At 45.6% G+C, this 15,970-nt stretch overlaps 1 protein-coding gene across 1 annotated transcript in view; it reads left to right on the forward strand.

Moving 5' to 3' along the window:
- LOC309358491 (T-lymphocyte surface antigen Ly-9-like) overlaps positions 1 to 13,190 on the forward strand; it is a 48,118-nt gene extending 34,928 nt beyond the window's left edge. Inside the window, exons 5-7 of the mRNA XM_081891676.1 lie at positions 8,385 to 8,726; positions 8,833 to 9,135; positions 12,254 to 13,190. Coding sequence (XP_081747802.1) covers positions 8,385 to 8,726; positions 8,833 to 9,135; positions 12,254 to 12,369 — 761 coding nt within the window. The 3' untranslated portion in view covers positions 12,370 to 13,190. The remainder of the gene's footprint in view (positions 1 to 8,384; positions 8,727 to 8,832; positions 9,136 to 12,253) is intronic.
- The last annotated feature ends 2,780 nt before the right edge of the window (positions 13,191 to 15,970 follow it).

The following is a 15,970-nucleotide window of genomic DNA, read 5'->3' on the forward strand; positions in this document are numbered from 1 at the left end:
CCTGCCAACCTAGCAGTTCGAAAGCACGTCAAAGTGCAGGTAAATAAATAGGTACCGCTCCAACAGGAAGGTAAACGGCGTTTCCGTGCGCTGCTCTGGTTCGCCAGAAGCAGCTTAGTCATGCTGGCCACATGACCCAGATTTATGCCATTCCAACATTGTTCTACTCAGAAGGAAAATGGCTAGCAGGTGTTATGTACTAAGCTTGGATCCTAGTACAATAGGCAAGTAGGATCCTAGAATGCAACAACTGATTGGCTTGCAGAAAAAGACCAATCAGGCTCCAGGAGGGAAGCAGAATCAGGCAGGACTCATTGTGTAAATAATGTATATAAAAGCCTGAGGTTTTGGGGAAAATTCAATCACTGTTTTTACAAGCTGCAATAAAGAGCATGAAATCACTACAGGACTCGGAGTATATTTCACAGGGGAGGCGCTTGGGACATGGGTAGGGGCAGCCATAATAGGCTCCACTGCCTGGGTGATAATCGCTGGCATCCTGGCACCTCAGTGCCAGACAGGTAGTCATTCCAAGAACAATCCCAAACCCAACCTTCGTGGATTGGGGATCTCAGTCAAGACAAAAGGGTGTTGTCAGAGCCACCCGTTTGGTCCCAGCTCACCAGAGACCCAACTCCGATCCGGTTTATTTACAGAAAGTCTTTATTGAAGATCATGGTTGCGTTTACATTCCATCTTTGTGACTCTACGTCTGTAACGTTAGACCGCTGAAGTCCCCTCTGAATCTGTCCCGCCGAGGCACCAATTTAAGAGGCCAGTCCTGGACCACCTCTTCCTCTCCTTCCTTTTCCGCAGGGTCTTCCTGCCCCCCTGGGTTCCCCCTCGCCGGGACTCGCCCGAGGCTGAATCCTCTGACGCCTCTGCCCCCCTCCTTCTCGCTTTGGGGCCGGGCTCCTCCCCAGGGCTCTCCTCACTTCCGCGCGCCTCTACATTTGAACTTGGCGCGCGTACGTTGCTTCTGACCTTTCTCTCGACCGCTACACTGCTCCCGGTGCTGCTCTCCACCCCTTCCGGCTGAGCGCCCTGCTCCGATCTCCTTCCCCTGTCTCCTTCTTGCTCTGCTCCCTCTGACACACTGGTAACTCCACCCCCTTCACTCCGTTCCGGCTGAGAAGCCGGCTCCTGTCTCCAACTCCCACTGGGGCTTCTCCCTTCGCTCCCCTGCTCCTCACTGCTTCCCCCTTGTCCCCCCTTTGGTCTGACCAGGGGGGCTCCCTTTTGGGAGTCCTCTGACTCACTGGTCAGACTCATGGACGACCTTTGGGCATCGTCATCCTCCTCCTCATCTCTCTGGGATTCTTCCCCCTCGCTCTCTGTCTCCTCCCCCATCTGCTCTTCTCTCCCTGAAACCCTGACAGGTGTGCTTAACTTGGCTGGGAAAACAGGAAAATGTAAATGCTTACCTTTGTTTCACCTAAAGATTGGAAGGGGGGAGGTCAGGTTTCTGCCAGAAGACCCCTCCCAATTTATGACATAGTTATGACAAATGTATGATCCTTTAGTAAGGGTGTTATGGGTAATTTGGGAAACTTATAAAAAGGGGAGCCATCCTTTGTTCAGGGCTTCTTTCTACTTCTTCCATGTTGTAGTTTGAAGTTTTGTTGCAATGATAAAGATCAGGCCTATTGGTTGCTGTTTTGCTTCTATAATCTTGGCTGGAGTCTTTGTTTGATAATCCAAGTGAGCTGGGGAATTTTTCCTGTAACATCCAACAAGACACTTCCTGTCTTATAATGATGAATGACTTGTGTCAACAAGAGAGCCTCCACATGGGGGCTCTCTTCACAAAACAACCATGCAGAACATTATCCCAATCATAGCGGTCAACCGTCCCTTATTTGGCGGGAAACTCCCTTATCCCAGCGCCGTGTCCCGCTGCTGTCCCTTATTGATGATGTCCCTTAAATTTCCCAGGTTTCAAAGGAAGCAGCTCCTCTCCCTCCCTCCCTGCCGGCCAGGGAGGAGGGAGGCTCCAACTGTGTTGCTTGGCTGCCCTGCCCACCCCCCTCCGGCCTCCTCTCACCAGCCTCGGCCCCCGGGAGCCCCTCCCCACCGGGACTGGTGGGAGCCTCGGGTCCTTCTGCCTCCATCCTCCTTGCGGCTGCCAAACTGAGCGTCTCTGCCTGGGGCCTCCCCTCTGCCCGCCACTGCCGCTCCCGCTAGGCTGTACTGCAGCTGCACTGCCAAAGGACCCAAATGACATGGGCAGCCTGGTGTGGCCTATGTATTGCTGAGGAGCCTTGAGAGGAGAGCGGGGGCAACCATAGAGAAAGCAGTTCAGAGAGAGGACAAGGAGGCAGAGGCGCGGGCAGGTGTTCCAAGGGCTACAAGGGAAGGACCGCAAGCGCTTCTCCAATAGATTTGTAGTGGTAGACTAGCATAGATGGTCTGATCTGCGGGTTTACTTTGGGCGCTATTCCCCCCCTCTTCCTCCGCCCCACCTGATGGAACTGAGAGCTACAGATGGAGCACGAGAGAAAAGATACAGAACTGCAGCAGCATCTTCGTAGCTTGGACTTTGTTTTGCGCGAAAAGTGGTTGCTGCTTGTAGTTATTTAATTGCAGTGTTTCATCAGCTGGTGTCTTGAGCAGCAATCTCTGGAAACGAAGGGCTAAAAACCGGTGCTGCTCTCCAAAATTATCTTGCCCCTTTTAACTTTGCATTTCAGCTGGTTGACTAAAATCCCTTATATTGGCTGCTGATCCCTTATTTTCGAGGCTGCTGGTCCCTTATTTTCAAATCTGTAAGTTGACAGCTATGATCCCAATGGGTGAGAGGGAAGACCAGCATGATGAAATGCACAGTGCAGTTATGGTGAGAATGCAACAGCTTCTCTGAAGACAATTCCATCAAGTCATGATGGCTACATATTGGCTCCAGTTTCAGAGGCACCGAATAATAATGGAGCAGAAGTGGGGAGAGTTATCAGGCCCCCTTTGGCCTGATCCACTTGTAGAGCTCTTTGCATGCTCTTAATACAAGCAAGCAATGCAAGAGTGGAAGTCAGTCGATCGGAAGCCAACCGAACATCCAGTAAGGGAGATCTCAGAACTGTATAGGAATTTGTTACAAGGTGTACGTATGCTTGAACCCACATGGGTGTCTGGCATGTATATGAACTCACCATAACATGTCTGAGGGGAATGGAACCTTTTGTGTGGAGTCAGGGTGTGTGTTCATTTAAAATGTGTGCGTGCTTTTAATCCATACACCCAATAAAGAGCTTTTCTACAAAAAGTGTTGTTTACTACACGGAAATGAAAGAGGTGGAGTGTACGAGTGCTGCTTCGGACAGCGAGGTAACAGGCGTTACCATTAACACCCACACAGCTTAATTCCAAAATTTGTTGTTGTTTAGTCGTGTCCGCCTCTTTGTGACCCCCTGGACCAGAGCAGGCCAGGCCCTCCTGTCTTCCACTGCCTCCCTCATGCTGGAAGCTTCAAGAACACTGTCCAACCATCTCGTCCTCTGTCGTCCCCTTCTCCTTGTACCCTCCATCTTTCCCAACATCAGGGTCTTCTGGCTTGGGATTCATCCAGCCCAGCCTTTTGCATGATGAATTTTGCATATAAGTTAAATAAGCAGGGAGACAAAATACAGCCTTGTTGTACTCCTTTCCCAATTTTGAACCAATTAGTTATTCCATATCCAGTTCTAACTGTGGCTTCTTGTCCCACATAGAGATTTCTCAGGAGACAAATGTGGTGATCAGGCACTCCCATTTCTTTCAGAACTTGCCATAGTTTACTGTGGTCGACACAGTCAAAGGCTTTTGCATAGTGAATGAATCAGAAGTAGATGTTTTTCTGGAACTCTCTAGATTTCTCCAAAACCCAGCACATGTTTGCAATTTGGTCTCTGGTTCCTCTGCCCCTTCAAAATCCAGCTTGCACTTCTGGGAGTTCTCGGTCCACATACTGCTTAAGCCTGCCTTGTAGAATTTTAAGCATAACCTTGCTAGTGTGTGAAATGAGTGCAATTGTGTGGTAGCTGGAGCATTCTTTGGCACTGCCAAACAGTTAAGGATCCCTAAGTAGCTAGAAGTCTTAGAGAAAGCGATTGCAGCAATGTGCCATAGTAACCACTAGGGAAGGGGAGGGATATACCCAGTCTTGAGGAGCACAAAGTCAGGGCGTTAAGATCTGTGCCTTCTGAGAGTCACGCTTCCTACTTCAGATTCCTGTGCCAGCGAGGTAACAGTCTCTCACCCATTCCTTGGTCCAGCAAAGTGTTGGGTTGGTCCATGAGATGCTTGAGGAGCAAAGAGGGGGTCCCATTGCAGCTGTGAGCTAACTAACCATTGAAAATCTGAGGTTTAAGTATACTTAAACGTATACCTATAGAGAGCCAGTATGGTGTAGCAGTTAGAGTGTTGGACTAGGACATGGGAGACAGGGCTGGGTGATATCAGGTTTTCAACATCGTGCTGTATCCCCAGGTAAACATCACAATATAGTGATACATCACAATGTCTGAAAGGAGGAAGGAGGAAATAGGATGGGAAGAAGCAGCCAAGATACATCGCCCAGCCCTAGTATTGGCCCCACACCCGGGGAGCACAGAGGGAGAGGAGATTGCGAAGTTGGACACGCATGGCACTGTTCACACAAATGAGGAGTCCCGGCCCACATCGAAAACCACAAGGCACTGGGTTGAAACCACCACTGCTCCTGCCATCGCCACTGCCTGGCATGCAGAGGGAAAAGGAAGGAGCCCTGGCCCCACCACCGCAAGGCACCGTGGTGAAGCTGGTGCTGCTCCCGCCGTTGCCAGCGCAAGGAATAAGGCAGCCCACCTGCTCAGCCAGAGAAGGCGGTCAAAGTGCTGGCCGGCCAGCTAGTGAACCCCACCTGCAGTATACTGCCTTGGTCAAAAATCAGGTAATTGTCACCATACTCTGGCTCTCAGACTTGTTCCGGACAATGTATCAATACATCTTCCAGACCTACTGGGAGACCCAGGTTCAAATTCCCACTCAGTCCTGAAACTTACTGGGTGACCTTGGGCCACCTCACAGGGTTGTGAAGATAAAATGGAGGGCAGACCCTCATACACCACCTTGGGTTCCTTGAAGGAAAATGTGAGATATAAGTGCAACAAACAAACAAATCTTTGGTGGTTCTTTTATTTTTTAATCCCCCCCCGAAAACAATAATTGAGAATAAAGTCTTAGAAATGGATTTATTTCACAAACTTTCTTACGAATATTCAAAATAGTTCCCAACACAATAATTTAATTGCTACAGAAACTGGTTGACAAGAATTACCACCCCACTGTATCCTCTAATTGCCTGTGGTCTCTTTGAGATAAAGAGCTTTTATGGGATATGAGAAAAACTCAAGTTGTCCTATGCTAAGAGTACAGTATTCCTGGGACTAACAAGTCATGTTCCTTTTTATTAGTAACACAGCCAATACTGATCAGCTGTGGGTTGCAAAAAATTCTTAGCACTTGACTCCATGGTTTTTTGTCTATGAGAGCAGCCAAAACCTGAAGCTGTGCTGAAAATCTTTGGTTCTTCTAACTTTATGGAGAGAGGGGGAAAGGGGCTTCCTCAGTGAGTGAATAATGTAACCCCGTAGTCCTGTTTGTTTTGTAAGATGAGTTTGAAGTACCTGGCCTTCATTTTTGAAAGCCCGTATCCACATCTCTCTAGTTCCTGAATAACAAACTTATCTCAAAAGAGATTTTCATTGTCCTCGTCAATACCTGTTCCTGCAAACAGGAGGAGGGTTATTACATTTTCTGGTAAATACAAGAGACAGATATATATATAATTAAAATACACGACTGGCCAGAAAAATACTTCCATGAAAGTATCCCAAACCTTAGAGCAGCAGCAAAAAACATTTCCAATAAAGTGATCAACACACAGCTCCCTTCTGATGGAGCAATATGCCAGACTTTTGAGTTTCGTACGGTTCCATTTCCTACCTCACTGCTCCTTTCTCTCCAAGGAGCTCAAGGTGGTGTACACAGTTCTCTCCCAGCTCCTTTAATCTCTACAACAACCCTGTGAGGTAGGTCAGACTGAGGGGTAGCGACTGGCCCAAGGTCACCCAGTGAGCATCATGGCTGAGTGGGATTCAAACCCTGATCTCCCAGGTCCCAGTCCAACACTCTAACCACTACACCACACTGGCTCATTTCAGTGTGCATTTATTCCACAAAAGCTTGGTTCCATTTTGCCCAATTCCCCCCTTTTTTGCAAGCAAATTTCCCCGAAGAGCATGTGCTTTAGTATATTGATCCCCTGGATATATGCATTTTTCTGCACCCTTTCCCCTAATAAACACATACAAACACACACACACATATTGGCCATGCAGAAATTCTCAGAAGTATGAATTTTGGAGGACAGATGAGTTTTGGTTTACCTGCTGTCATCCCTTCTGCTGGGTCGTGCAGCCAACATCTCAGCTCTTATCTTCTTTGATCTGCTACCAAGAAACCCAGGGCCAGCACTTCTGAGGGCTGGGGTGAGAGGGCCTCGCTCAACTGCTGCTTCTGGCAGGGGAGTGAGACTTAAAGTGTCAAGCATGGGGGCTGAAGAGGAAACTTGTGGTTGGTTAGAAGGCCTGAAGGCAACGCAGGAGGGGCTGAAGGCTGGTGCAGAGAGGGAAGACCACACACAAGAACCTGTTTCAGAACCAGGGGAGGAAGGTGGCAGAGAACGGAGGCAAGGATGGAAACCCACAGCACCCAGCTCACGCTTCTACTCGCCATTCTCCAATTCCCAGGTGAGCAGTGGAGAAAAGGGAGACAGGAATCTCATGGCCAGCCTAGCAAGACCTACCTCTCTTGACAGAGGCTGGTTTCTGGATCCCAAGTGGGGAGAGAATCCTGTTTGGTGTACTCAGGTCCGGTTTGCTTGCAGGTTTCCTTTGGCTCATCTGGCTGACTGGGCTAGTTGGACCCCCTATGGCTGTATCCAGCTGCTGCTGAAAGACCCTTCTGATGTTCTCAGGACCCAAAACAGTCAAGGGTGCTCCTCATCTCCAGCGCAAGTCCTTAGTGGAGTGATGCATCCAATGGAAAGAGTCAGGGGTGGTTGGATTCTTGGACTAGAACCTGAGCGAGACCAGGGTTCGGACCCCCACTTGGCCATGAAGCTCCCCGGTTGTGACATTGGGGCCAGTCACCATCTTTCAGCCTAGCCTACCTCAGAAGGTAGTTGTGAAGTTAAAACGGGGAGGAGGGAAACCATGTACACCACAGAGACCAAGGAAATTATGGTAGCTCTTCTTGCCCAGATGGCAGCCATTCTCCTGAAATTCAAGACCCCCCCCCAAAAAAAGCAGCAGCAGCAGCAGCAGCAACTTTGTGAAATGGGAACCATTCTGTTGTTCCAAGGAAAGAGAACAGCCGTAAGTTCCAAGAAGGTTTGGACACCTTCAGATTTTAAGACTTTAAGAGAAGGATTTTCGCTTTCCATTGTAGGGAAGCAAAACTGCAGGGCTTACACAAATCGAAAGGACACAGATAAGATGGAAAAAGCTAAAGGCATATGAAAGAGAATTGTTAAAAAGCAATTAAACTCTAATAGAATTAAAACAATATACAAAAGGGTTTATTAAAACACAGTGAAAACAGCACATCAATATTTAAAGCTGTTTCCTTAAAAACAACACCAAAAACAGTCTGTAGTATCTATAGCTTTTAATGTTTGATGTTTTATTTTGCTTTAAATATTTTGTTGGGAGCCACCCAGAGTGGCTGGGGCTATCCAGCCAGAAGGGCGGGGTATATATTTCTTTGAGGGGCAATAATTATTATTACTATTGTAGGAGTAGTTTGCTTCCTTTATTAATAATATTTTTTTATTAAATTTTACATATAAATTATCATTCATACAACAAAACTTCATTTCTTATACAATCTTTTTGGACTTCCATCAGCCCCTCTGATGGTCTTCTGTTCTTATCACTTATTCTGCATTTCTTAAATTCCTATTACCTTTAATTATCTTAACTAACAGTCCCCCTCGTTACCTTTTGGTGTGTGCAATATTTCAAATAGTCCACCTTACAAAACTTCTCGCAAACCTACAAGCGTAATCTGATCATCACAATTACTTTCCAAATAGTCCGTAAATTTATGCCAGTCTTCTGTGAATCTCTCGTACCGCAGATTTCGAGATCTTCCTGTTAATCTATCTAATTCTGCATAGTCCATCAGTTTCATCCTCCATTCTTCTTTTGTCGGTAATTCTTCTTGCTTCCAATTTTGTGCCAATAATATTCTTGCTGCCATCATTGCATATAGAAATAATTTACAGTCCTTTCTTTTTATATCATCTCCTACAATGCCAAGTAAAAATGCTTCTGGAGGGGTTTGCTTCCATTTCTTATTGACTTCAGGTGCTGCTCAATTTCCTGCGCAAGATCCTCCCAACCAGCTGCATGGGATTCTTGGTGGGTCAGTCTTGTTTCGCCTAAATGTACCCCCCCGGAAAAGAGTGGACGAGGTTGAATGGAAATTCACCCCCACAGGGGGTCAGCCACTCCTGGTTGCTGAATTCGCCAAGGGGAAGCTGAGGAGACCACATCCAAGCAACAGTTTTGGACCACGGGTAGAAATGGTTGATGAGACCACGCTGAAGATGAAAGACCTGACGATGGCGGACTCTGGAGTGATGGATGTCCGCGTGAGGTTTGCTTCCTCAGCGATTGTGGAGTCCTTCTTCAACCTCATAGTCCATGGTAAGGGACTCTATCTTCTTTGCCTATCTCACAACCAAGTGAGGAGTTGGCCATCAAACTTTTGGTGTGCCACAGAGCGCAAACATCTATCGTTTTTATCCAACAGAGCCGGTGCCGCAGCCACAAATAAATCACCAGATCATTTCCAGCACTGCCAATCGGTGTAACGTGACGCTGCATTGCCAGACGTCTGGAAAGTCAGATTTGCATTTTTCCTGGGAAAACAGCAACCCACTCAGGACCTCAGAAGCTTTAGACTGGTATCGCCTCACCAACGACGACAAGGATCTTCACTTGTCATGGCGGCCAAACACCTCTGATTCCACTTTCACCTGCCTGGTCAGCAATCCAGTTGATCAGAAGAACATCTCATTTGATGTGTTCAACATCTGTCAGGATGAAGCTCAAGGTCAGTCAAACTCTAGCATGACCCTGTCGTTGTTTTACAGGGTCTATTCTCTGGATTGTTATTGTATTTTTAAGAAAACCTTTAAAACTTTATGTTATACTTTAATATTTTTTTAATGTAAGTTGCTTAGAGATACTTTATGAAGCAAACAGCTAATCAACAGCATTTATTTGGATTAGTTGACCCCTTGGGGTACATCCCAATTCTACAATACCATGATTCTATGAAATACAATAATGATTCTGGGTGTCGTTCAAGAATGGTCCTACTCAGAGTAAACCCACTGAAGTCAATGGACATGACTAACAGAATAATAAAGTTGGAAGGGACCCCCCAAGGACTCCCTATTTTCTGGTTGTACCTCTTGTTCATCACAGAATAATAGAATTGCAGAGGTGGAAGGGACACCAAGAGCTATCTAGTCTGGCCTCCTGCACTGCAAGAGTCACAGCTAACAAACCCCTGGCAGATGGTCTTCCAACCTCTGTTTCAAAATCTCCAATGAAGGAGGGAGCCTGTTCCACCGTTGAATGGCTCTTACCATCGGAAAGTTCTTCGTAATGCTTAATCAGAATCGCCTTTCTTATAATTTGAGTTTTCCCTTCCGGAGAAGCAGGAAATAAGCTTGCTCCATATTAGGCTCTATCATTTCAATGGGTATACTCTTGAGTAGAACTTTGCTGAATACAGCTAAATATGAATACCTTAAAGTTAGGAGTATAATGTGTTCAATTGACTGGGTTAAATATAATCTTCTGTTGGTTTTTTATCCGAGTGGGTTAGACACCCACCAAAATTAAGGTATCCCAGATATTTCTCCATAGCTCGGCACCCCAAGACACCTTGGCAAACCAGTTTAGTGGGTAGCCTCAAGACCCACCCTTTTAACTGTGGAACTACATCTTACTGGAAAACATTCAGGATATCGTACAATGTAATTCATTCCCTGTGCCTTATAGGGCTTCTTCGGAGGGCCATGGGACTGCATTTTTGTTTTAGTAGCAGCAGCAGCATTAACATTGCTTAGATTTCTTATCCATCTTTGTCCATGAAGTCCGAGGACAGATAAAAGCGCACTATTAAAATCAGGAGAATAGGGTGCATCCTAATTTACAAATTACTTAACAGAATGCTGTAAACAACTAAATACTTGGGCAGGACTTGAGTAACGCAGTATACTAAAAACTAAGGTAAAAATGGATTATTTTGAGAAAAATAGAGAAAATGTATGATGCAGTTGAAAAAGATTGAAAATGGAAACCATGGAAGGGTGGAAGGAAATCTAAAGATTCAAGGAATCCTAAATGTTGATATTATGTCAATGTTTGAATTTAAATGTGTAGTTTAAAACTGAATAAAAAAGATTATATTTTTAAAAAATAGGGTGCGTCCTGAAATATATATATTTCATGTTTTGAAGACCATGCTTCACTGTCCTGGTCTATAACCGCAATTTTACAAAAACGTAAGCGACAGATTTTTAAACCTGGTTTTAAGCTGAGCTGAAAGCCGAAAGTTACATTCAAGTCTATCGGTTGCCTCTTTTCATTTAAAATAACTGAATTCTATTATCCTTTAAAAAAATAAATAAATGAAATCTATGCTAAACTAAGCCTCCCTTTTTGATGCTAAGCTGACTCTCCCACTAGCTGAGTCTGTGTACGTACGGATAACTTCTTGCACCAGGTCAGACATCCAGCCGGGGTACTGAGTCCTATCATTATTCCAGCTTCCCATTTCTAATTGTATGACTACCCCCTCATCCCAAATGGTCATCAAACTCTTTCTTAGGAAAGGAAGGGGAGGGAATTACCTTGAAAATGGTGTGTGTGTGGAGGGACTGGGGACAAGCTTTTAGGAGCCAAGACGAAAAGAGGGAGCTTCTCAAAATTGGTTTGAATTGTGAAGTGATATTAATAAGCCTTTTTATCTTTAAAAAATGGTGTGCCTGGGAGATGAATTTATTGCTGTGCTGAAAAGTGAAAACTAAAAGTTGAACTCTAAAGGGAGAAGTGAAAGAGGGGAAATGTGAGGTTTAATGAAGAGGGAGCAAGCTCTATAAAGTTCATTATTTTGGGAGCTGAAGGCTTTCCCACTGAATAAATGAACCTTTGCTACTAGCATTTACTGTATTTTTTCTGTTTATAAGACGCCCCCATATATAAGACATTTTTTGAGCCCAAAATTAAGAAATAAATAATTGCAACATTCCGTGTATAAAATGACCCCCAACTTTTCTTTTTTTTTGGGGGGAATATAGTCTTATACATGGAAAAATACAACATTTGTTGGGGCTTTAGTCTTGTTTTTAACGCATTTGCTGATTATGTGTTTTTAACACTTTTTAATCATCTGATGTGTAAGTCTTCTTGAGACAGTGGTTTAGAAAGCAATGAATAAAAAATAGAAAACAATAAGAAAAATAAAACACATTAATTTATTTTATAAAATATATACAATGCTTGATTGTAAGAAAAAAACCTCTCAAAGTGGTTTACAAAAAGGATAAAACAAATTATCAATAAGAAAAAATAACAATAATTTAAGACTTTTGAAAAGTTATGATAACAACAGACTAAAGCTTGCATCAACTTTCTGGGCAAACTTATCTAAAGAAAAATGTTTTCCCCAGGCACTGGAAAGAGTACAGTTGAATGCCCTTGCCTGATATCTTGCATTTGTTCTGTTATTAATTATCTTAGCTGTAAGTTTCACTGAAACAGTGGTTTCCAAGATGATTGAGAAAACAATAATAATAGTAAAAATAGCAAGGGCTGCCTCTAACTAAGTTCTAGACAGAGTAGGCTCATTGAAAGGAATAAATCCAAATCAGTCATGGATGTTAACTTCAATGGATCTACTGTGAGTAGGATTAGCAATGGGCACTGTTTTGAATGCTTGGGCAAACTGCAGTGTTTCAGTGGGAGCTCATCCCCCCCCCCCGCCGTCTCATCAGTATGTCAGATTGTGACAAGTAAATATAAGTTAACAGAATTAAGCAGCAAATGGGGGAGAGACTATGGATAACAATTGGGGTGGGGGGCAAAGGTCTGAAAGTCCACCGTTCTCCATTTTGAAAGACCTCTTCCATCCATCTCCTCCTCCTCCCCCCCTGCAGATGGATGTAGCTGCTTCTGCTGGCTGAGGACTGCCATGGCCGTGGGGCTGGGCCTCCAGGTTGCCACCATCATCTTGTTAAACGTCCTGGAAAGGAAAGTTGGAGACCAGTGTTAAGTCGGCATAGAACCATGAACCGCTAACCTGGAGCCCACGGGCGCCCACCAGTAATTACTATGGTGGCATCTGCAATAGGTTTTGATAAATATCTCCTTTCTGAAAAGCCACAGGATGTGAGGGACTGTTTGCTCTTCCTGCTTGCAGTGGCTCAGACTCTCTTACCACAACTCTGCCACGTTTGAGATTGGACCCCCCTGGCTACCCCCTTCCATTCCAGACAGAGGAGAGGCACCAAGAGTTTTCCTCTGAGAGCATCGTGGCGGCGGCTGAAGTACGTGCTTTTTTTCCATTGGAGAAGGTGGCTGATGCACCTTACTAGCTGTGACAACAATTTTGTGCCACGTCCCATATCCCACGGCAGCCATTTTGTGCTATACCCCGCACCCCACAGTAGCCATTTTGTAACTGGCAGCCACAAAATTTCAAATCCACCCAACACCCAAAAATGTTTGGCGACCCCGGTGTGGTTGGTTGGAAAAGACACCCTGTCCGGTTTGCAAAGTAGCCACTGTTTGCCTACATTAAAGAGAGACCCTTTTCTCTCCACATGGCAAGGAACAACAAAGCTTCCCCTGTTGGGAACCTCCAGATTGCCTTTGAAAAGCATGCCTACTGAACAGGAATACCACATTGGATTGAAAACTTTCTCACGTTTGTTACTGTATGAGATGGTGATGTTTAGTGGTTTTAGCCAATTGGTTGGTCCAGTAGGTGGGAGATAGTGGTGGTGGTGGCAGCTGGAGTCCAAACACACCTGGAGGGAACTTGGAGGAAACGGTGAAACATAGATGCAACAGATAAATAAACCATGGCAAAGGTTTGAGACTCCTCTGATTCTTCATTCTTGAAAGCAAGGAGACAATATTTACCACCCTGTCAGGGAACTGACATCGGAGCCAGAAGTGGAGGCAGGGCTCCCAAGCGATGCCGGAGAAGGGCCAAGCAGGGAGAGAGGGGGCTCAGCAGCTAGGGAAGGAAATCAGTGTAACACCAGGGATAAAGGGGGGCGGATGAGGGAATTGGAGAGGGAGCTCCAGGACTCTTCGCCGGAGACCAGCAGGCGGGGAGAGCACAGGTCCTCCGCTACCCACACCCTCCCTGCACAGAAGACTTCCGCGCAGGGAAAGTAGGCGGAGACTTGGCGTCAAAGAACTTCTTTGCTGGAAGAAGTTCAAGAAACGCCCACTGACGGATTCTGCTAGCGACTGAACAGCCACGAAGTGAAGGGCTGTCCAGCCAGGAAAGGTTTAACCAGGCTACCTAGCCAGGAGTGGCGGCAACTTATGCACGAGCAACCCCATATAACCATTACACACCCCTTCAAAAATCATGAATAACAGAGGTTCCCTAGCAGTAACATTCTGAGCAATCACCATGTGTGTTAGCAGACAACAGCGGAAGTGGAGAAGATGCTGTCAGATCAATGTTCACTAGATAATTCTCCCCGCCCAGTTGGTTTCTGGCTTACATGTTTCACACCTCGGGTCTAATGCGACAAAAGGCAGAGAGATGTTTACCACAGTGGAAAGGATGACCAAAAGGTTCTCTTATGTAGCAGCAAATGTGACACACATGAGAACATGATGGATTGGGACAATGGCCCATCTAGTCCATAGCTGTCAACGTTTCCCCTTTTTAAAGGGAGATTCCCTTATTCCGAATAGGATTCCTCACAAGAAACGGGAAAAGCTGACAGCTATGATCTAGTCCAGCACCCTCTTCTCACCGTGGCCAACAAGGTGCCCATTGTGGAAAACCCACAGAATATATGGGGTGAACCAGGACTGGAATGCAACTCTCCCCTCCTGCAGTCCCTGGCAGCCAATATTCAGAGGTGTTCAAGCAGGGTTGCCACATCTGGTCAGGCAAAATAAGGGACAGGAATGTGGGGTGGGGTGGGGATTAAAAATGGCTGTACCTGTTGCAGAAATGACTTCAAAGCAACCCATTACAATGGGTTGTTTCCAGTGCTGGTCATACTCATGGAGCAGACCCAATAAAATTTATGGATCTAAGTTAGCGAAGCACATTCATTTCAATGAATCACATCCTCTCCACTTACTGAGTTTCTGCCTGTCAGAAGAATGGCAAACGTAGAAACCCAGCCAGAAAAAGGGGTGGAGATAGCGACCGTTTCTGTTTCTCTTCCTCACAGAACTTGGCCTCCAACATCCCTTTCTAAATAGCTGCATACAATGTTGTTGAGTCGTTTAGTCGCGTCTGACTCTTTGTGATTCCATGGACCAGAGCATGCCAGGCACTCCTGTCTTCCACTGCCTCCTGCAGTTTGGTCAAACTAAATTCCTACACACATGCACCTAATCAGTAATTATGCTACAGTAATTATGTTTATGCACTATGAATGGAGAACATAAAGGACCCTTGGGTGGTTAAGTCTAGTCGAATTCAACTTTGGGGTGCGCCACTCATCTTTGTTTTCAGACCATGGGAGCTGGCGTTTGTCCACAGACAGCTTTCTGGGTCATGTGGTCACCATGACTTAACCGCTTCTGGCGCAATGGAACACTGTGATGGAAACCAGAGTGCATGGAAACGCCATTTACCTTCCTGCTGCAGCAATACCTATTTATCCACGTGCACTGGTGTGCTTTCAAACTGCTAGGTTGGCAGGAGCTGGGACAGAGCAACAGGAACTCACATCGTTGTGCAAATTTGAACTGCCAACCTTACAATTGGCAAGCCCCAGAGGCTTGGTGGTTTACACCACAAGCGCCACCTGCGTTCCTTAGTCACTGACTGTCAGTGTTGAGCATACTAATAGTCTAACTCAGCATAACACAATTTTCCATGCTTCTAAATGTTCTTTTTTCCTCTGGCTTCCAAGAAAGAGGTGATTTGTGACATTTATAGATTATTTTTTTTTAGTTAGAGGAAAAATAAGGGTCTGGGCTGCTAAGTTATGATCTGGGTGATCGCAATACACCTGCATCTTGAGAATTCATCGTATTAATCAGGTGCTGTATGAAGTACATCAGATACAATTGAAAGCTTAGTGAATGGCTAGTATTGGAACATCAGAAGAGGCGAGGGGTGTTAGGAATGAGACTCCCCCAAATATCCTAATATTTATGGAAGTTAGTCTATCTTTAAATACCCAGAAGCTATCCCTACCACTCCAGAAAAGCAGTGAAGAGAAGGCTGTTACAATGGAAGAGCAGTCTCTGCGGTCGACATCCCTCAGAAGTGTGGGAAAATGGCCAGAGAAGACCTCTCTGCCACCAGCAGGACAGTGGCCACATCCCTGTCAGAAGGCGGGAGAGCAGTGGCCCCCAGCCTTCGCTACCCCTCTGTCTGCCACTGGGAGGGTGCTTCCCCTTGGGATCTTAGCAGATATGTGGAGTGGGGGCAGCAGTAAAAGGAAGGAAGGATGGTGAGGATAGGAGAGAGAGGCAAGGCAATACTTGCTTCAAGAAGCTGCTCTTCTCCTGCCTTGTGTTCATCACTGCCACCTCCTTCTGCTCTGAACCAGCGAGGTGTAGTTTGCCCAAGTGGGAATATTAATAATTGGACAACAGTTATCACAAACCTAAAGTTTTCAAATCCCAGTGATGGCTTATCTTCTAAATGTATAGATGAG

This window comes from Podarcis melisellensis, assembly GCF_964234715.1.
Source record: "Podarcis melisellensis genome assembly, chromosome: 16".
In the NCBI taxonomy this organism is placed as follows: domain Eukaryota; kingdom Metazoa; phylum Chordata; class Lepidosauria; order Squamata; family Lacertidae; genus Podarcis; species Podarcis melisellensis.